Source organism: Aulonocara stuartgranti, assembly GCF_965226115.1.
Source record: "Aulonocara stuartgranti genome assembly, chromosome: 8".
Lineage (NCBI taxonomy): Eukaryota > Metazoa > Chordata > Actinopteri > Cichliformes > Cichlidae > Aulonocara > Aulonocara stuartgranti.
In genome coordinates this window covers 6,484,249-6,506,602 of record NC_138959.1, presented here as the reverse complement: position 1 = coordinate 6,506,602, position 22,354 = coordinate 6,484,249, and the positions used below count along the sequence as shown (strand labels likewise).

At 38.4% G+C, this 22,354-nt stretch overlaps 1 protein-coding gene across 1 annotated transcript; it reads left to right on the top strand.

Annotated features, from left to right (window-relative positions):
• The first annotated feature begins 280 nt into the window (after positions 1 to 280).
• On the top strand, positions 281 to 10,239 carry acsl5 (acyl-CoA synthetase long chain family member 5). Its single transcript, XM_082544973.1, has 22 exons — positions 281 to 412; positions 1,132 to 1,190; positions 1,769 to 1,934; positions 2,034 to 2,145; positions 3,339 to 3,403; positions 3,491 to 3,592; positions 3,698 to 3,797; positions 4,074 to 4,252; positions 4,400 to 4,432; positions 4,524 to 4,575; positions 5,381 to 5,454; positions 5,607 to 5,684; positions 5,754 to 5,888; positions 6,014 to 6,148; positions 7,369 to 7,464; positions 7,733 to 7,805; positions 7,925 to 8,013; positions 8,390 to 8,506; positions 9,229 to 9,372; positions 9,451 to 9,552; positions 9,648 to 9,719; positions 10,028 to 10,239. The coding sequence occupies exons 3-22, from the start codon at positions 1,779 to 1,781 to the stop codon at positions 10,163 to 10,165; spliced, it is 2,052 nt and encodes a 683-aa protein (XP_082401099.1). The 5' UTR covers positions 281 to 412; positions 1,132 to 1,190; positions 1,769 to 1,778; the 3' UTR covers positions 10,166 to 10,239.
• Positions 10,240 to 22,354: the final 12,115 nt, after the last annotated feature.

The window sequence follows — 22,354 nt, the reverse complement described above, 5'->3', positions numbered from 1 at the left end:
ATCATAAATCCAGTGTCAAAGTTCAACCCGATCTGTTTTACCTTTAACAGTGTCATGCGTCCACTTCAAACAAACACATAGAAGAGAGGAAAGAGGGAGAGGAAAAGAGGACAGGTTTATTTAAAGAATGTGGGCTAAATTCATAAAGATTTTTTAGGGGAGAAATGAAAAGTGAAAACTGTTGTAACTCTCCCGGGTGTGTTGTCTGCTTATGCAGGGCTGCAAGAGCCAGATAAGGCAGGTCGAGCCTTGCTCTGTGCAGAGGAGTTCTCACACCTGTGTGCAGTTTAAGGTGCTAATGACTGCAGGTGGGCAGGCTGTACATTAGTGGTGTTGCTTGCTTCAGCTGTTTTTTCTCCAGGGGATGAGTCGGCTCAGCCTGGTCCCCAACTACTGCCGCTAATCCCACCAGGTAACTTTTAATGAACCTATTCCCTTCATCTCACTGCCTGACAAAATTAACTCATTCGCACAAGAAAACCTGTTAGAAGATCAGCACTGTGTTCCTTGCTTTAAGTGAATTGACAAAGCTAGGTGTGGTGATTCTTTGTCAGACATGTGTTCTGTACACACAGATAAAAGTTTCACAAGTGAGAAAACGCACAGATAATTCAGTGAATTCATTGGTATCCTTCAGTATTGCTGTTTGATGTTTCATTTCACCATTACTGACTGTAACCTGATGATAAGATGAGCAAATGTGAGGTGGCGTTTCCTTTTATCTAATCTCTTTCCAGTGATTTCAACACAATGCAATACACCTTGCACTGTCTGACAATATCCATGGTTAACTTATGGGATTTAAACACATGAAAGAATCAAAATTGAGCTTGATAAACGGGAGATAAGAATAGTGCCCTTTTCACCAAGTGCAACCTCTTGGATTTCCCAGTGTACACACAAGTTTTATTGATTTGGACAGAAATCAAAGAAATTTTGTGGTTGTAAGAGCTGATGGTTGAAAGGTAGTTTAATAAATTGCACAATGTACACTTTAATACAAGACAGGTTTTGATCTCTGTGATCATGTTCTTTTTTTTATCAGCGGAGGTGATGGTGGTCAAGGTTCAAAGGTTTTGAAGTCTCATGCTCATTCATTTTTATGGGTTCTTATTCTGTGTTGCCCTTCAGAGCAGAGGAAGAAGATCTGCTGTGAGCACATGCCACGCACCTCTAAGGACCAGCAGCAGGTAGGAGAACCTGTCGCTATTTCTAATTGTGTTGGTTAATTTCTAAACTATCATTAATTTTAGGACCTGTTCTTAAAAATCTCATTATAAATGTGTCAATAGATTTGTTGCACAAAAGGTAAAATATTTTTAAATGCACCTGCTTGACTGTTCAGTTGTCTTAATTAACATCTTTACCTAAGTGCAGTTCAGCAGTTTGTCACAACGGTCAAGAAACCTTCCTATGCTTAAAGTAAAATGGCCATTAAAGCATGGATTTATGTTCTTCTCATTTTAGGTGTTTATAAATATTCTGCAGCACTTACTGTCTTTACACTGTACAGGCTGTAATTCTCTCTTGACCTTTTTATGGGTTGGGCTCTAACTTGAGTGACTAGAATAACTTGCACAATTCATGTTGACTTTGAACTTGATTTATGGGCACCATATCGAGAGCAGTGTGAAGGAGCCCAGATGCATCACAATGATGTATAGTTTAGCTTAGCTTTTAAAGAAACTTGACTTACATTTGATCAAATGGTAAAGACCTGGAGGTCTAAATCTTTATAAATCCACAACATTGTTCTGTATCCCTGCAGACTCTCCACCATGGACTTCATCTTCCACTTCCTGTTCTCCCCACTCCCAACCCCTATAATTGTCTCCTTGTTCGCTTTGGCCGCTGCCACCCTATTTTACCTGAACACTCGACCAAGTCCCATCCGGTCCCCCACTGACCTCAGCTGCCAAACTATGGGTATCAAGGTAAAAGTCAGAAAACTGTCAGATCTTGTCAAATATGACTGTTAAATTGGTGCATAATCTGCTACAGAATGTCACAGTGTCTCTGTTTGAAATCCTTAGGATGGTGCAAGAAAGTCTGCTTTGTTGGAGGATAACAACAACCTGATATCATATTACTGCAAAGATGCAAAGACACTCTATGAGGTTTTTCAGAGGGGTCTGAAGGTTTCAGGTAATATCACTGAATTTGTTATATGCATCTTTTACAAAACAAATCCCAATGTTGCCTAGCTTTCTTTTGAGGTTTAATGAGCATGTTTTCAGTCTGCCTTGATAAAGCTGGGTGGTAGAAATGGCAAAGGTTACAATGTTATCAGTTCATGTTATCCACGGTTCTGGTTATCTTATTTTGGATATGGATTAAAACCTGATAACATACAAAATGATTTAATTAACCGAAGACCTAAGAAAGTTCTCCAGTCTTAAAGTTGGCATCTACCTGTCCCTTATACTTGGTGGTTAGTTTATTCTGAATTTAACTCCTCCGTACAATTTCTTCAGATAGGAACAGTAATTCCACTTGGGTGTGACCCTTTTGTGGGTGTGGTCTTAGTCCAAATCCAAAAAGAACTCAAAGTTCTTTAAAAAAATAAAAAAGATCAAACCTCGATCTGACTTAACTTCCATATGTATGCTGCAGGTTTAAGCTAAACACTCTTCTGGTAGTAATGAATATGCAGAGTATGTGTGATGTAGTGATGTGTGTGGATGGTGAAAATGTGCCATTTATAAGGAATAAATGTAACAAACAGTTGTATAGGCTTTGCTGTTCATACTTCAACTGTATAAATCCAAACATGTTAATTTCAAACACCGATACCCTTTATAAACATTAATAGGCATAACTGTTTAAAATGTGTACAACTATAAATAAATAAATAAAATAAAAGTCAAAAATTGGTACCTAAAAACAAAAAGGTATGTAAAAGGTGCATGTAAATTTAAGCGTTCATGTGAAGTTCACTGGAATAAAAGGGGTCGGCAGCCCTATGCTTTTGGCCACGCCCTCTTCTCAACGCTGACAGGCGTCTTAATTGCGCAAGAATGACGTAGAGCGAGGCCTTGCTAAAGAAGAAATCACAATAAACCAAATTACTAGTCGGGCTCATAAGTGGGATAACTCTTGTGCTGAACACGGCATAAAATATGTAGCATAAAGCATTTATGCTCTGTTTAACAAGACAGTTTTTCCAGGCAGGAAAATGCTTCTAAAGGGAAAACTCAGAAACTAGATGCTGCTTCTCCCAGCTGAGAAATGGAAAAACTTGAGTATATGCATAAACTAGTTAACTCTCATATTGATTGCATTCCTTTAAGCACCTTGACAGTGTTGTGAAGCTCACGTTAAATCTCTTGTTGTTCCAGGTAATGGACCATGTTTAGGCTACAGAAAACCAGGAAGACCATACCAGTGGCTGAAGTACCAACAGGTAAAAGGATCAGCATCTGGGGGAAAACATTAACACCAGCTGTGAATTTCAGTTCATACTCACCCCCTCCCCCCCTCTCTCCAAAAGGTGACTGACAGAGCAGAGCACCTGGGATCTGGGCTTATTCATAGGGGTTTGAAGCCAAACTCTAACACCTTTGTTGGTATCTTTGCCCAGAACAGACCTGAGGTCAGTGAAGTTTAGATTTATTTATTTATTTATTTATTTATTTATTGTCTTTTCAATGTGATCAACATGCTGCAAATGTCTTACTGTTTCATTGGTCACTTGCAGTGGGTTATTGGTGAACTGGCATGTTACACCTATTCAATGGTAGTTGTTCCCCTGTACGACACGCTGGGTCCGGAGGCTCTTGTGTTTATTATCGACCGAGGTAATTGAGTTTCTCTTTGAATCCAATTCTGCTAATTAGAGCTGGGTGGAAGTCCGGTATCTCCCTGATCCCTACAGGGATCTGTGACTTTCCATTAATCTTTTCTTTTCCAATGTGCTCCTTCAAACATATTTTGCTTTTGATTTTCTGATTTAGCTCTGGAAAATTTATAAGTGGCATTAGATTGAGGCATTTGTCTCAAATTGTACTGGTTTCAATTTGAACAATAGCCTTCTAATTTAATAAGAGTCCAGCTGATGTTTTGCTCTGTTTCAGCTGAGCTTTCCACAGTGCTTTGTGACAATCAAAAGAAAGCAGAAACACTCCTGCAGAATCGGGAGAAAGGCCAGACTCCAGTCCTCAAAACCATCATCATTATGGACTCTTTCAACTCCGAGTTGGTCGAGCGAGGAGCAAAGTGTGGTGTGAACATTGCATCCTTGGAGGAAATGGAGGTAATGCACGCTGAGCACAAATAGTGGTTACAGATGAGTCATTGCTTTTGTTTTCTCCTCGCTTGGGAACTAACATTTAAGATCTGTACTAAAACTGCTAGAAGACATTCAGCATTATTGAAAACATGCTTTGTTTTTATTCTCCAGGCACTGGGGAAAAGTAATCCTCAAAAGCCAATCGTAAGTTTCTGATACAGCCATGTAATGAAATTCATTTGAGTCTTAAAAACACTGCACACTGTTCTGATGAACTGATTTCATGTTCCAACAGCCACCAAAGCCAGAGGACCTCAGCATTGTTTGTTTCACCAGCGGCACAACAGGTAATGGTTTTACTTAAGAATATCAAAGTCATTTCCTGCAGGAATTAAATCATTTAGGAAACTTGAACTTGATGAAAGTTAAATCCAAATTTAATATAACAAGACAAAGTGGCAATGATGAAGGTGATAATTAACCACAATATGGAAAGGATGGCAAACTTGGTCTCAGTGAGGGTGGGAACCCTTTGGAAGGATTGCTATAAAATTATTTTGCACTAATTTTGGTGACTCACTGGACTTCCCCGTGAGTACAAACACGAAGTTAACACTTGTGGTTTGAAGCAAAATATGTTGACAGCTTTGATGGAACCTTTTAACCCCTTTTTATGAATATTATGTCTTTACCAGGAAGAAATGAGGTGTTTATTATCCTGACTGATCAACAATTTGCAACAAATGTTTTTTAAATGTACATATCTCCTTAGCCTGCAGCCAACCTGTATATTTGACACATAATTATTTGGAATAGAATTCAACTTTATTGTCATTGCACAGGTACATGGCAACGAAATGCAGTTTGCTGGGGGGGGGGTTGTTGTTGTTTTTTTTTTTGTTTTTCGGGGGGACCTGCACCTAATGAATTGCCCATTAAAATGAATCAAATCCTTAGAAATGTTTTGTCAAACTGTCTTTAGGAAATGTGTCTTGGTATCATGATGGAAGCATGTAAGGAAAACATGTTCTTCCTGGCCTATTATTCAAAGCAGTTGTGAAGGAAACGGTGTGAAAACATTTTGGGAGAAGTGGATAGCACTACGTTTGATGTTTAGGCTTTTAAGGGTAAATCATTGTACTCATTTGTCAGGAAATCCCAAGGGAGCAATGCTGACCCATGAGAACGTGGTCGCCGATGCTGCAGGTGTACTCAAAACCATTGAGGTACATGAAAAGTGGAGTGGTTTTTGGGTGTGTGTTTTTTTTTTTTTTTTTTTTGTTTTTTTTTTTTCTTTCCCCATTCTAAATGTTGGGGTGAAAAAAAACTCGTGTAATGAGCGAAAATTTGTGCTAACAGAGCTTCTGTGTAAATGCAGGTATCGATGATTCCAAACACCCAGGATGTCACAATTTCATTCCTGCCATTGGCACACATGTTTGAGAGAGTCGTGCAGGTAAGGTCCATACTTGATCATCCTTCAAAGTTCTCTTTAGGTGTGCTAACTTTATTTTGTATTTTGCAGACGGTGATGTTTGGTGCTGGAGCTAAGGTGGGATTCTTCCAGGGTGACATCAGACTCCTGCCAGATGACATGAAGACACTGCAGCCCACCCTCTTTCCAGTTGTGCCTCGACTTCTCAACCGTATCTATGACAAGGTGGGTGTATGTGTGTGTGTGTAAGCTAAACAGCTCACATTCCTTTTAAATATACTACAAAGAATTAACACAACACAACTCCAGTTTCATTGATATCAAGTGCACAAATTTTCTTTGACTCTTAGGTTCAGAGCGGAGCCACTACACCTTTCAAGAAATGGTTATTGAACTTTGCAGTGGAGAGGAAATATGCAGAGGTGAAGGATGGCATCATCAGGAAGAACAGCGTATGGGACAAGCTCATCTTCAACAAAGTCCAGGTACTGCTTCTGTTTGAATAGCTGTAGTTCTCAAGGGACACACACCTAATAAAAACACAAGCAGCAGAGTAAATTGTGTGCACTCATGGCCACTTAATTAAGTACAGCTGAACAGCTGCACTTAATTTAAGTCAAACATCTGGTGAGCCAGTCACATGGCAGCAGCCATGCATTTATGTTCAGAGTTCAAACTGATGATCTTTAAAGGGAAGGAAGGTGTTTTTAAAAATTCTATGAACGTGGCATAATTCTTAGTGTCAGACAAGACTGCTTAGTATTTCAGAAACTGCAGAAATGCTGGGGGCTTTTTTTTTTTTTTTTTTTTTTTCTCCCCCCCTCCCCACACACTGCCATCTTTGGGATGTAAATGACCCCAAAGCGCTTTACAGTACATTCAGACACACACACACACTGGTGATGGCAAGCTACCTTGTAGCCACAGCTGCCCTGCCCACAGATTAGTGGCTGACCTGCTCTGCTACCTGAGCTACAGCCACCCCATTGTAAATGGCCTGTATTTGTATAGCGCTTTTCTAGTCCCTAAGGACCCCAAAGCGCTTTACACAACCTGTCATCCACCCATTCACACACACATTCACACACTGGTGATGGCAAGCTACAATGTAGCCACAGCCACCCTGGGGCGCACTGACAGAGGCGAGGCTGCCGGACACTGGCGCCACCGGGCCCTCTGACCACCACCAGTAGGCAACGGGTGAAGTGTCTTGCCCAAGGACACAACGACTTGTACACATTTTCCAGCAGAATAACACACAATGTCATAAAGCACAAATCATCTCAAACTGAACATGACGGTGGATTCACTGATGTCAAATATCCTCCAGTCATTAGATCCCAATCCATACACCTTTGGGATGTGGAAGAGGATATCATGGATGTGCGACTGAATCTGCAGCAAGCCTGTGACAGTTATGCCAATATTGACCATAATCTTGACTAGACTGTATGGCAAAAAGAATTAAGCAGAAGGGGATCCAACCCAGCACTAGCAAGGTCAAGTCACTGACTGCATGTTGAATTGTCAGTGGGTAATTGACTGTGCAAAAAGGGTACACGGTTCATGAGGAAATGGAGACATTTTGGGACTTTGCATTCACGGGGAGGACCCCCTGATCTTCTAGTTAATGTAACCTTCCCCTTAAATATTCAAAAGCTGCAATGATTTCACTAAAAGTATATGTGCTCAACCTTTCTTTTAGGAGTCTCTAGGGGGGCGTGTGAGGGTCATGGTGACTGGCGCAGCACCCATATCTCCCTCTGTTCTCAAATTTCTCAGAGCTGCTCTGGGTTGCCAGGTAATAAACACTTTAATCCTGTGTGTGTGTGTGTAGTTTGTATTCAGATTTCTATGACTCAGGTAGTCTCTTGATATTGAAATGTACTATAAGATGGTGGTAGACTTTCAAGGGCTTTGGTACATGTTGTTTTCCTGTAAACATGCACATCTTGTTAAAATAACAACATTAAAAGTGAATTAGGTCCAAGAACAGGAGGTTCCACAATGGTATCTTACAGATTTAAGATTGTGATTACAATGTTCACTTGTTTTATTGGTCCCCTTAGATCTTTGAGGGGTATGGTCAGACCGAGTGCACAGCCAGCTGCACGATCACCATGCCATGTGATGCCACTGCAGGTACATGGCACAGAAGCATGCTGAGTTTATCATCACTTCCCACTTCTCACTGACATTTTGTGTTTAATGTTATTTTCATCTTAAACATTTGGTTTTGTTTTTTGTTGCTCCTCCTATAGGTCATGTTGGGGTGCCGTTGCCTTGCAATTTTGTGAAGTTGGTGGATGTTGAAGATATGAACTACTTTGCTTCAAATGGTGAAGGAGAGGTAGGCTTTTTGCAATTCAGACAGTGAGGCTTTGGGATATTTAAACCTGCAGCAAGAGCAGTTTAATCTGAAGTACTGAGGTAAGTTCAGTAATTTATCCAAGCATGTTCTTAAAGAGTAAATAAGAGTAAGTTTTTAAACATCATCACTTGTCTCAAAAGTAAATAGACTAAGTTGTAGCCTATAGTTAACCGTATAGTTCTGCATCTGTTTTCGCCATGAATTAAAACAGGTGGGTGGGCAATAGTTTACTTCTGGTTTGACTGGTTGTTTGTTTTTTTTAAAGGGAAAAGTGGATAAATGCATGGATGGGTTAAATAAAAAAAAAAGTTCTACTCATCCTGTAATTTCATTACTTTTTTCTTCTTCTTCCCAGGTCTGTATCAAGGGCAACAATGTGTTCAAGGGGTACTTAAAAGATCCAGAGAGGACTGCAGAGGCCTTGGATGAAGAGGGTTGGCTCCATACTGGAGACGTTGGGAAATGGCTTCCGGTAAATAGTCCAGCCATTTTTAAGTCTGACTAAAAGTACGACCACATGCTTTCCTTCCATGTACCCATCATATAGAACACAAAGTAAAGTTTAGTAGAAAATGAGGTGGAATCAGAGTTTAAGAGCTCAAAGGCTCTTATAAGTGAGCTACTAAATTTGTTTGTTTTTTCTTTTCACTGCTTGCCCTGGAAGACATGATGGTTACACTGCCTGACAAGAATGTAGGGGCTTTCTTGAGGTTCTGCCATTTAAAAGGATCAGACTGACCTTGAGGTGCTTGTTCTCTTGCATGTTAAGTTTAGTGAAGACATCAGCAACTCATTTATCTGTCAACTAAATGTAAATCTTCAGCAAGAGATGACTGGCTCTTGAAAGTACTGGGGATTCAAGGGGAAAGTTGGATCTGTTTTAATATGGGGAGGGGGGAAATTGTTTTTTGGTAAAATTAAATATAACAACATACAAGCTCCATCACTTTAGAAGTACTGGTGAACAGAATGGGGTTTTTGCTTTTCCTGCAGGCTGTAGCTTTTGGAGTGTTATTGGTTTTCAAGGAACTCTTACCAAGAAACCAACATGACTTCCATTTAAAAATGTTTACTTGAAGCTCAGGAACAATGCTTTCCCAGATGTGGACCATTATTTTAATGAGATGTAGGGACACACAACTGTTCAAATCACGCTCCCATTCTCTGATCTGGCCTGGTTTTTGTTTGTGGCAGAATGGAGTTCTCAAGATTATTGACCGGAAGAAGAACATCTTCAAGCTGGCTCAAGGAGAGTACATCGCACCAGAGAAGATTGAGAATGTGTATGTACGCAGTGCACCAGTGGCACAAGTGTTTGTGCATGGAGACAGTCTACAGGTAAATCTTTGGGCACCTTTGCTATGTATACACAGTGGATAAAATTCACCTAGACTACACTGTCTTCTTTGTCTCTAGTCTTGCCTGGTTGCCGTTGTGGTCCCTGATCCTGAAGTCCTGCCAGGTTTTGCTAAAAATCTTGGCTTTCATGGTTGCATTGAAGAACTCTGCAAGATCCCTGTAATGTTTTTCTCTTGCAAGTTTTGTAACACAATCGTATAAACTTGAAATGACTTGCTGAAAAAAAAAAAAAAATTATTTGTCTTTGTCTGCAGGAAGTTAAGAGGGCAATTATTTCAGACCTGACCAAACTAGGAAAAGAAGCAGGACTCAAGTCCTTTGAGCAGGTGATGACTCATCCTTTATTGCAAAAATGAAACTGCTGTGTAATGTCTTGGGAAGTTGGCTGTTATCCACATTATCAACACCTTTTTGGAGGTTTTCTGCACTTCTCAGTAACCTGGCTTTTATCACCCTCTAATGGTTAAAATGTGCAAAATCAGCTAATTCTTGTCATGTGCCCCAAAATGTCAATTTTCTTAATAATTATTAGCCTGTTAATCTTTAGTTTACAATATATGCCATAACTTGAGAAATGTAACATTAATTTGCTTTCTATCATGGCTAACATTTTCCATTTTACTAACTCATGCAGGTTAAAGATGTGCACCTCCATCCTGAGCAATTCACCATTGAGAACGGCCTGTTAACCCCCACCCTTAAAGCAAAGCGGGCTGAGCTCAAAAACCTCTTCCAGTTTCAGATTGACCAACTTTATGCTAAAATCCAGTAACCTGAATAAACAACTTAAGACAAAAGACAAGCAGTTATTTTCCATCATCTGTCAAACTTTATAGAATGGTGACTTAAACATTGGTTTTAATGCTTTGGTTTTTTCCCCTGGTTTTTTGTTTTTCTTCCTTTTTTTAAAAATAACATTGGAGAGCACTGAAATGATGCGGTTTTGTTGGCACCAATTCACTTACGTTATAGCTCAAGTGAATTATCGAGTTCCAGTTAAAGGTTGAAAGGTCACCTAAGTTGAGGAAATGGGTTTGGTGAACTTGGTACAATCTAATAAGAATAAACTGGGGGGAGGGATGCATTATGGAAAGTGAACTGAAAACAAAAGCAAAACAAGCAGTGTATACATTTTGATGCTGCTGCCTGACTCTGAGGCCTGTTTGTATGTGGTCCCCAGGACTTCATATCAAGTTTGATTACAGATGAACATTTCTGCTGTGGCTCAACACCGCCCTCATGTGTTGCTTTCAAACATAGCAGGAACAAACAAGTTTTGTGCTAAAACAGCTCTATTAAAGGGCAATCAAGTGAATAATTTCCAGTCTATACATCACAGCTTTCAAGTGTTCAGCACTAAGACACACTGATTTCAGCATTTAAAGGTAAGGTAGGCAGAACACTGACACTTTAAGTTCACAGCTAACTTGGATCTAATTTCTTGTAGGAGTTGAAGCTGTGCTTTTGCATTTCAATTAATTTTTATTGAACCCCTTTGTGGATTTATGCCAAGATAAAATCTGAATTTGTGTATATTTTGACTGACTTGTAAACATGCTTGTCAGAAAAGCTTAGCACAGAAAGGGGAGAACAGGAAGTAAGAAGGCTCTTGGAACCCTTTATTTGTTTTAAGATGTTCAGTATTTAAAAACCAGTATATTTTCCTGCTCCAGTAATACTTTCCACACTCTCCTACCCAAACTATCATCCTCTCCACTCTTTTAACTCTCTCCTTTGTGTACAATTCTCTTCCTCATTGACTCCCTCCTACCTTCTCTTCTCTCATTTTCCCCCTCCTCTTCTACGCCCTTCTATTCTGTACCTCTTTCATACTTAGTTTAAAAAAAAAAAAAAAAAAAAAAAAAAAATTTCACCTCAATCTCCCTCTTGTCTTCCTTCATTTTTTTTTTTTTTTTTTTTTTTTTTTTTTCCACTTCAGACTGTTTCTTTACTCTTGAGGACAAAGGGCGAGGATGTACCCCTCTCTACCTACCACCAAAGAGGTGTTTTCAAGTTGTAGGTGGGTTTCAACCTGAAAGCAGAAATATTACATTTCTAATGTGATCAAATGTTAAACACTGACCTAATTGTGACCCAAGATGCCTTTATTGGTCTGCTCCATATAAAAAGGTTATGTTGTGAGGAAGTATTTACCTGCAGGAATATGGAAATTACACAGAAGGAATGAGAGGCTTGAAAAATGAATTTTGTTAAACATCAGTCGAGAGGTTTGAGGCAACGGGCACCAATGTTTAAATAAAGAATTATTGAATTTACTTTGCATATTTTTTTTCTTTTTGTTCAAAGTCAATTTAATCATTTGCTTTTATTTTATTCTGAAATGCAATAATAGACTAATCCTTTCTCAGGCGAATATAAAAGAATGAAAACAAAGCGCAGCGTGTGTCTGCAGGTATTTATCGTACGTCTCAATCAGTGATTGACACATTGTTTTCAAAACAGCCTTTGCAGTGCTAATGTAGGTGTGCAGGTCCAAAAAAGCTTGAATAGTTTTCTTTGTTTAAGCAAACTGTTACACTATGCAGAACCATCAGGATGAAACTGTATTAATGTAGCTTCCACACGTTATGTAAAAACTTCTGTTTTTATTCTAATGACTTGACTTGGCAGCAGTTACATGTTTGCATTCACACTACTATTAATCCTTCTGTGTCTAAATCTTTGATCCATGCATTAGCTTATGATGTGAACTTTTTGATGAGCAGGGTCTCAACACATTATGAAATTCTCACATAAAACTGGTATGGCAGGAGTGCTGATGTGCTTTTACAAACCTTGGTGGTAGAAATGCCAGCAAATCTATTCTGACTGAAAGTTTCAGTTCCTGAAAAAACATGATCGCATTAATTTGGATCATACTGATCTCTTATCTTTTCAAGCCCGGAGTTTATTTGCACTAATTCCTCTTCCTGGTGCAAGAAACTTCCCCATAAGGAGTTATGTTGAGACAAAGAGTCTGGTTCTTTTAAGGTTTTTATAATATATTTTATATTTTTATGCAGTCATATGTTTAATTGTTTCAGCAGTTTGCTTGTTTGTCCTTTTAAAACCATTAATTTGAAAAATTCTATTATAGCAACACAAATTTTGAAATGGTCACTAATTTAGAAGATGGCCCATCATATTCACCTATTTTTTTTCCCCTATCCATGAAAGAACTTGATCACTGGCTCCATATTTCTATTTTTCAATAAGAAAGGGAGATTGACTTTAGTTATTTGTAATTTAGCTCCTTATTTTGTGTGTGTGGCTGTGTGATTTCCTTCATAGATCTTTAGAAAATATTTGGCTGATTGAAAAATAATGAACACTTTAAACATAAAACACCAGAATTTATTAATATAATGTACAACAATGTGCACCAAATAAAATAAAATAGAATGATTGAACAACCCAATGGGCTTTGAATGGGCTTTCCTATGTTTTATACAAATACATTTGATAAATATCATCCATTATTTGATTTCAAGTTGCCACATAGGAAATCTGCCGGGGGGGATCACATTAACTTAATCATTTATTTCCAAATTTCTGGCATCTCTGAATACATATACTGAATATTAGTCCTAAAATAATATATATGCGAGTTTTCCAAACGTGTATTCACTGATATTATCGCCTGCGCCATATTTTACCAGACATAATACAGCAAGCTAAGATACTACAAATGATTATGGTGGTAATGCTGCCCCCTTGTGTCGGGACTCCTGCGTCGTCTGAGCGTAACTGCAGGCTGCATCTGCATACCGCTCCACCGCCGCACCTGGACTTTTTACCGTTTCCGAAGAACTTACACCGCCCCCTTCCTGCTCCCTGACCACTTTAGAGACTCCTTGGGGCTGCACGTTTAGTGAGAAAGTGAATCTGTAAGCAAATGTCACCTCTTTTTAAGCGACTATTTGGATTCAGGGTGATTTTGTTGTAAATAAACTTACCTGTGAACCGGATCAGCTGCGCTACACACCTTCTTCAATATGGCTTCTTCCGCTACAGGTGATCACGAAGATCAGGTAAGTGAACTTTTAAGTTGCCCCGCTGCTTAAACCAAATTCACAGCACAATGGAGGAGGATTTAGCACCTTGTTGGACCTGTTGCCGTTTGTTTAGACTGTATTTGCAAATGCAAAGAACGTGTTGCTTACTCACAAAGCACAGCTTCTTCACTGTTGATTTAAAGTTTTATTTTCCTCAAAAGGAAAGTGGGGGGAAAAAAACAACAGCCATAAATCAAGCGAGGTGTTGCATCACGTATCTAAGAATTCCTTTGATATCCAAATAGTTGGTTAAACTCCTGGTTTAAGAGTTAATCCGTATCGGTAACACATGCAGGACATTCCTTGTGTTGACAGTGCTGATACGATTCCATGAAATTATTACTAATGCTTAGTCATCACTTTTGTCCTGCTGTCCTCTCACATTTCATGTTAGATATGCAAAGGAGCTGCAAATATTGCAAAAAAGGTAAACGGAAACCCGTTACTACTTGAAACGATAGTGTGAATTAATCCCTATTTCGAAAATATGACGTGACTTGCAAAGTATTTTCTTGTGAAGCTCAGGGAAGTGCAGTTTGCACAGATACCGTGACCTTTTTCATGGCTTTATACACTTGGTGTTTCACCCCAAGAAACGATAAGGACTGAATTAAAACTATGTTAAATATATTATATAGTATATGTTTTTTATTATTTTATTATTTTATTTTTATGTAGAGTATCGCCGATACTGCACATTTTAGTGGTTCATGCAGACTATGGTGTAAAAATATTCTCATATTCTTTATCTATAATTACTAGAGATGCACTGATACATCGACCTATGGCATTGGCAGCAGCCAATATTTATCTGTTATGTAATGTAAGTTTTGCACAAATATACATTAAAATGCGTAATTGAGGTGTAAAAATAATTTAAATAACATTGGATATTTATTCAAAATAAGGGTTTTACACACATTATTTTTAGTTGCTCGATACAACTATGTTGTTAGGGCGAGAAAATGTGTATGTTGGGATAGTGAAATGATGGGTTCTGTAGAGCAGTGGCAAAACTTGCCACACAAACTGGAAATTGAGACTCTTTGCAACCAGTGGTTGCCAAGGTCGCTAGACCCATCTGTCAACCACTTGCCAGTCCACTGGGAAATAAACAGTTTTTCTTGCTTTTTGAGGGGCAGTCAACAACCACCTGTGCTACTGGAGTCTTATCTACTTGACCCTAAAATGTCACCATGATTAACAAAATGGGCAAATTGGCAGACAAGTTAAAACCAAGTCTGGAGGTTAGTGGTCACGTGACAGCAAAAAGGCCACATTGTTATTCTAAACCCCACTGCTGCTGCAGAATTTCACTGTTGGTGCATCACATATTACAGACAGATGACAAGCTGAAGAGAAGAGCAAACATAGTGTCTTTCTATGGTAATTTGCGCTTTGCAACGTGTGCCGCAGACAGTGCTGAGAGTTTTGTAAACAGCAGACATCAAACTACTCTGCTAGACAACCTATGTTATACATAATCTCTGAATTACTCCAAACATTGTTTTCTGTATTAGGTTCATTGTCAGATCGTAGAGGACAACATAGCTGCTGATGAAGTTGCATAAGTGCACACTTGAGGTGACAGTGTCTGCAAATACGTTCTGCCTCAGACTGTGTGAGGTTCCAAACCCTGACCCAGGGGAGGAATGTGTTTTGCATCAGACAGAGTAATTAACAGGCTTCTACATGTCCCTCTTATCAGTACTGACATAGTTACTAACCCGGCACAACTGATCTGCAAATATCATAAATATGTCTGTTAGTGCAAGAGTCTGAGCTTTACTTTGACTTGCGTGTGCTCGATTGAGACTCTTTTAGTCTCTCTTCATATACACGTTAGGTGTCTTTCCCATCTCAGGGCTAAAGGTGCCACATTCGAAAGGTGACCACTGAGGAGCTACATACTACTAAAGTATCAACACTATACTGATGCTTATGGTCAATTTTGGCAGATGGCATACACAACCTTAATGGACTGCATTGTTTTGTTATCGAAGAAAATTATGCTGGCTCCCTAGAAAGATGCTACTTTTATCAGACTTGAATATTTCATTATAAGGAAGTGAGATATGCAAATTTAAATGCTGACACTGTTGTAAAGCATGACCTCAAACTGGATTTTCGTAACATTTTGAACACTGTTAAAGAACAACAACATAAAAAGACTTTAATAATCTAGTTGCATTAGTTGCACCTTGCTAATAATGGGTTCGACCTCGTTTTGCCTTCACAACTTCCCTAATTTATCTTAACTCATCTACCAGCCTCTCTCCTGATGCTTGCTCTATGATGATTTTGGTTCTGGATTTTTTTCCGTCTTACCCTTCTAGTTGTCTTGTAACCTGAAGGCTATCGACCAGTCTTGTTTGAGCAGTCTTTGGTGGCATGCAGGCTAACAGTCAACATTGTGGGATGGCATAACAAAAGGATATCGTCTAATAACAGTTAAACCATTATTTAAAATAAATAAATAAATAAATGTATCTAAACTGATGAAATCTGACCTGCTGACAGAAACAGAAATCAACCTTGGTTCAAACACCTTTTCAGAAACAGGATTTTACAAAGTTAAAACATGAATAAAATCTTACATGTTTTAAAATGATCATAGTATTATGGAGTGGTATATTCATGAATGCTTTTTAAAGGAATTCACTGAGATTTGACCTTAACTCCTACTGAAAATATGTGCATGGCCTTTTATTTACATTATATGTATTATTGAGTTCTACTCATGTCCTTTGTACATTTTCAAATATTTGCCAACATTTCTGTGAAATACTGGAAATAGTAAAGCCTTTTTTTTTTTTTTTTTTTTAGCTCTACCAGCTCTCTTCTTTCCATTGATTTCTTTGTGCATCTGTCTGTTTGCGGTGCCACCTATCTGTCCATTAATGTTGGACCACAGATTGTGATGGGAAATAGAAGGCTGTTCAGTTTTGTGAGTGGTGCTAGTAATAACTGCCTGTTGCCAAGGGGCAGGAGGTTTATTGTGGCAGAACAAACAATGTGCGACTACACCTATGTCCTGCTCAATAGCAAATGGACAACGTGGTGATTACTCTGCAGCTGCAGCCTGCAGAGCTGTGTGTGTACTGGGCGGTCTGATGAGATGAAAAGACTGGCAGTAGTGATATTACTGTCATCTGTCTCACAATCGGCTTTATCAGCTAATGCTAGATTTTTTAGTCCAATGACACCAATGAGACTTGATTAAATTTCTGATTGCTGTGTTTGAGTTATTTCTGTTTGAAAAATAGTAGTTATAATTTCCTGCAGCTTGTGGAGGGAAAAAAAATCTGATTGAAGAAGCTAGAGGAGGTGGCTAGGAAGAGGTCAGTCTTGGCTTCTCTGCTTAGGCTGCTGCTCTCGTGATCCGACCCCAAATAATCTCAAGAAAATGGATGGATGGAATTAAAATAATAAAAATTATTTGGTATTTTAATGTTAATATTGACAACAAATTGGAGCAACAGTGAAGTGACAGAAGCTTGTGTAAAATGTTTCTTTGGCTACCTGTAAACCTGTAAAATTAATATATTTTTTGTCAAAGCCACAGAGATGTGCAAAAGAGCCACATGCCACTGTGGAGGTTTGAGGTTCCTGGACTTTTCATTTAAACAATAAGCCTTAAATCATCCTCACTGTTCTTGTGTGAATCTGAATAGGTCCTTGTTTAATAAAGGCATTTAGTTTGTTGACCGGATTTTCAGCAGTCCTCTGAAAGCCTAAGTTAGAAGAAGGTAATGCTTAAAATTAGTGAAGTGGTAAGACATTAAAGCACATTAATGTTTTACCACTCCACTAATATTAAGGATTATTAGTCTCTATTAGAAGCTTATTAACATCAAATTATTTTTACATTAATAAAGAGACAATATTAATATTTTTACGAAGGAATCCAAGTGCTAGTAAATGTATATTTTAAGCTTAAAGCAACCATGTAACAATCATGTAAAACTTTATTTTAGATGTATTAATGCAGGGGTGTCCAACTCCAGGTTTCGAGATCTGGTGTCCTGCAGGTTTTAGATGTGTCCTTGATCCATCACAGCTGATTTAAATGGCTAAATAACCTCCTCAACGTTTCTTGAAGTTCTTCAGAGGCCTGGTAATGAACTAATCATGTGATTCAGGTGTGTTGACCCAGGGTGATATCTAAAACCATCAGGACACCAGCACTTGACGCCTGGAGTTGGAAACCCCTGTATTAATACATACGCAATGCAACATTCAAGTTGCATATACATCTTCTTATCCATTAAGTGATACATATTGAGAACCATAATACAAAGTCATACCAAAAATGATTTAATTATGATGCTTGTTACTTTTTACATTGGCTCAGGCCAACACACCTTTGGGTGCCTCCAAAAATGATAAAAAACACGCCCCTAAACTAAGAAATCTCAGAGGATATACGAAATTCCTCTGAAATAATTTCCCTAAATCGACTAATCTGTTGACTGAATAGGCAGTTATCCTCATCCCAAGACCACAGCTTTCAATAGTCTTTCAGTCTTTCAATAACGTTCCCACGTTCATGTGAAATTGATCAACAGAAAAGCGCAAATTCTTCACTGAGCAAACTGCTAACCATTAACAGACTCAACCTCGGTATATGAAAGGATAAATTGAAGTTAGTTTTGTATTGTTGTCAAAAAAACAGGAAATTTTAAAATGTTACTCTGAATTTTATAAAATGATTCCTGTCTTTTCTTTTAAATAAACCCCATACATGCACATAATCAGTCTTGGAATTAATGATTAATAGCACCAGTGAAAGGTCATGAGACCAGTAAAGGTTAACTTAGTCATTGTACACATTTTCGTTTTTGTTCAATTTATTCTGCATGAGTCCTTTCGTATGTCTGATTATAATGAGAAACTTAAGCTGACTCAGCTTGCTACAGGGGAGGGAGTGAGCTTACCGAATCACTTTCTCTGGCTTTCAGAGCTGGGTATTGTAATGAAACAAGTAAACATGACCTCAGTTGTGGTGAGGTAATGTCAAGTCATTGAATAAGTGTGTGTTTATCTATTAGTAGTTTGTGTTACCACAGTGCAGTTATGTTTAAATACTTGCTTCAAACACAAGCTTCAAACATATTGATGGATTTATGTCGATTTAGCGGCAAGTTTTATTTACACTTCAATGTGAATGACTAATGGATAATCTTTGTGCGTACATATGAATTCTGAGCTTGCTTTTATGTATGTGTGTGTTTGTGTGCAAATCTGTGACTAGCTGAGCCAGATACATAGCAGGCCACAAAGAAACAAACCAGAGACTGTGAAACCTGAATAGTAGTCATTCAGAATGACAGATGGAAGGAAAGATGCCAGTGTATAAATTCCTGGTGGGTTTGTCAAGCCGCATTTGTCCCTAACTTTGAAGGGACTGAGGGGTTGTATGAAAAATGAAAGTAAATGCACAATAATTTTGAAGTGGTTCTTGCCAAAAACACAAAACATGAGGAGAGGAAACAAAAATTATTGAAATTCACTATTCTTACCTGTGTCTCTTTCCTAAAAATACCAATTAAGAGCAAAAAGGTGTAAACAAAAAAAAATCAAAAAATTCAATATTCATATAAGAAGAAAAGTCAAACTTTTGCTCTTCCTTTATTATTACCAATCTTTTTTCCCCTCAGCACACCAAAACCAAATAAACTGCAGCAGTTGTCTCTTACAGCAACCTGATAAAATAAAATTATGTTAAAAAATCCCCAAATTTGCTATAGGTACTATTATACTCCTGTGCTATTCATCCACTAGGAGACAGATTAAAATGTAATCATTCCTGCATGTAAACAGATGCTTAAACAAATCTTCCTTCTTACCTGCTTTTGCACACTAAGCAGGCACCATGGTGACGCTCATGAAGGTTACAATATTTGATTGTTCACTGACCTTTTCGGCTGCTGCTTAGCTCTGTGTTTATTTCTAAAGGTGTTCCAGAAAAGCACCCGTCTGATTGGTTTGTTGAAAAGAGAATTAATAGTAATGACTGAGGCTTCTGGTGATGTAAAGTGTGTGTGGAAATAAAATAAAAATAAAAAAGCTATGTAAATATACTATATTTTATGTACCAACACTGTAACATGTGCATGACTAAATGCAATAAATAGATACGGGTATGATCCTGATCCACAAAGTCCTGCCCAACTTTGGCCGTGTGGGTGAAAAGTGCAAGTTGGAGCAGCTCATGTTGGTGCCTCTCTACAGTCTCATTTCCAGCAATGAGATCAAAGATGTTGCTGTCATGGACATGCAAGGCTGCGTCAACAGCTCAAAACTGGTATGCTGTCAGCATCATGCTTGCCTGTAACCCGGCTTCTGTCAACTTCAGTCAGACGCGGCACGGCGGTACTGATGAGTGTTATTCATATACTGTTATTTTTGTATTCTGAGACTTCTGGCTTGGGAATGCAGTAAACTGAAGCAATTTTTCAGTCTACAAGTGAGTTAATTTGTGAGCGGGAAGCAAATTATTAGTTCCTCTATTCACTAAAGCATCCAACCAGAGCTGAAAACTACTCACAGGAGACATTTGCGTATTGTAGTAGATGAAAATGATCTATTGAAAAATTGATTTAAGTTCATCTCTTAAAAAAAAGTTCTAATTTGTTTTGATGTACACAAATCTTTCTCTAAGGAAAGAAACTATATTGATGTCCTCACTGTTATTTTTCTAATTCAGAATCCTGTGAGAGATCATTGCATTAAAAAAGATTTGTCTCTAGATTACCCGAGGAAGTGCATGGGTAATTTGATATCATGAAAACTTTCCCTGTTTGGAAAGTGACTCATGAATCACAATCATTCAAGATTTCCAAGAATACTTTTTTGTTCTATCAATATCATGTATGACAATTTTTACAGCAGCATTTTCAAACTGTTTTACAAAAACTGTCACATGGTTCTGGTATACAGTAAAATTAATGTTATAACACTGTACATTAAATCACTGGCCTTCCTGGAGCCTAAAATTAAAAATCTATTACAATCGATAGCAGAACAGAAAGTTTCATTTTCTACAGCATGGATATGGACATTATTCACTTATTTCACAAAATTGTAAGAGTGCGATGGTAAAGTGCAAACTCCATCCAGGACAGAAAAAACTGCATTTTGCTTCTAACAGAACTTTGGCTCTTTGCAAGCATCTGCACAGACAGTGCGCTGCTTTTCATCTTTGCTTTGTGTTTATACGTAGACAATAAGAAAAAGATTTTATGTGTGTCTTTATTAGAGATAACAATTTGTGTAGCCTCTAGGTTTGTATTGTTAAATCATAATTATGAGACAGTGGATCCTGGGTCTCCTGACCCAGCGTTTTTAGCTCTTTGTGATTCTTGTATTTTGTACTCGTGTGATTTATTCTATGGTTTCTAGTTTTGATCCTTTGCCCTTCATGTTTCTCTGTGCCTCCTCTGTTCTGTGTATGTCTGTGTCTTTGCGTGTTTGAGTTTCTTGTTTTCTGTCACTCTGTATTGTGAATTATATTCTCATGGTTGGTCTTTTGTTACTCCCTCGTGTCTAGTTTCTTGTGTTCCATGCTTAGTATTTCCCTCTGTGTATTTTGGTTCTTAGAGTCCTCAGCTTTATGGTTTATGTCTCTGTGTTTCTTAGTTGCTGTCTCCACCGTGTCAAGTTCGTGTCTCTGTGTTATACTTCCTGTTTTACTTTGAAGGTCCGGGTCTTATGTGAATGTGTCCTGCTTTGCTTCCTTGTCTCTGATTTCTCCCAGCTGTGCCCTCCTTCTGTGTCTCCTTCCCCTCGTTACTTCCCAGTGTATTTAAACTCTGTGTTTCTCTGAGTCAGTGTCACGTCGTCCCTCTTGCTGTGTGGATCTCCCTGTGTCTCCCTGTATGTTTAGTTTGTTATTTCCCAGTTTAGGTTAGTTTGCTTCGTATACTCGTTTTTCCCGTGCCAGCAATTAAAGCTGTGGTTTTGAGTTCATCCCTTGTGTCTGAGTCCTGCCTTTTGAGTCCTCATCTCCTGCCTGCCACACAGCGCTTCCTGACAGTATTAGATTTGATCACAACTAGAAGGGAAATACCTCCAATGTGCAGAAACATTTGACCACACAGCATGCAATGAATTTGCACAAATGTAATGCCTTTAATATGCTGCGATGGTGGTGACTCTCAAAGCAGAGCCAATGACAACCTAATGAAATCTGATAAGGGAACTGATAAGGAATCAACTAATAAAGATATCAAAACTGGAATTGAAATCACTAAATTCTTATCAATTCCCATCCATAGTCTTAATCTGTAGCATTCAGCATTACAAACAAAGCTTGTATTCTGCTGGCACCTATAAAATGCGGACACGAGGTTATAAAAGTGCAATACACATTAACCTGGTTTATTCCGTTCGGTTCACTCCAAAGCACAAAGAACTTTAAATGTTAAACATTGACAAAATTAAAAGAAAAAGCGTTCTCATTTTAAACAGATGTGTTTTAAGCATGTTGTGCATGCTTAAAATGCAGAGTTTCAAAAGTTCTCTGCTCTGTTTTGATTTTATGGTGCTAAAGATGAAAAAACAACCCACAATAAAACAGACAAACAACTATTATCGGTTTGTAACTAACAGCATCAGAATCGGTTTGCAGTGGCAGAGAAAAGATCGGTTACTGTCTGAACATCTGCACATAGAAAGGGTGAATGAATGAATGAATGCATACCAGTGTAGTAGCAGTAAATACTAACAGACAGATTTCTCAAACACTCACTCACTCAGAGACACTGCATGCAGGGTCATTGCACTGACTGACACCAGAGTCTTATGCAGCAGAGACTGAGTGCTTCTGTTATATGTATCTGAATTGGCGAACATGTGACAGCTGCCCCTCTGTCACATGTGTCTGAACAGAACGTGGGTGCTTG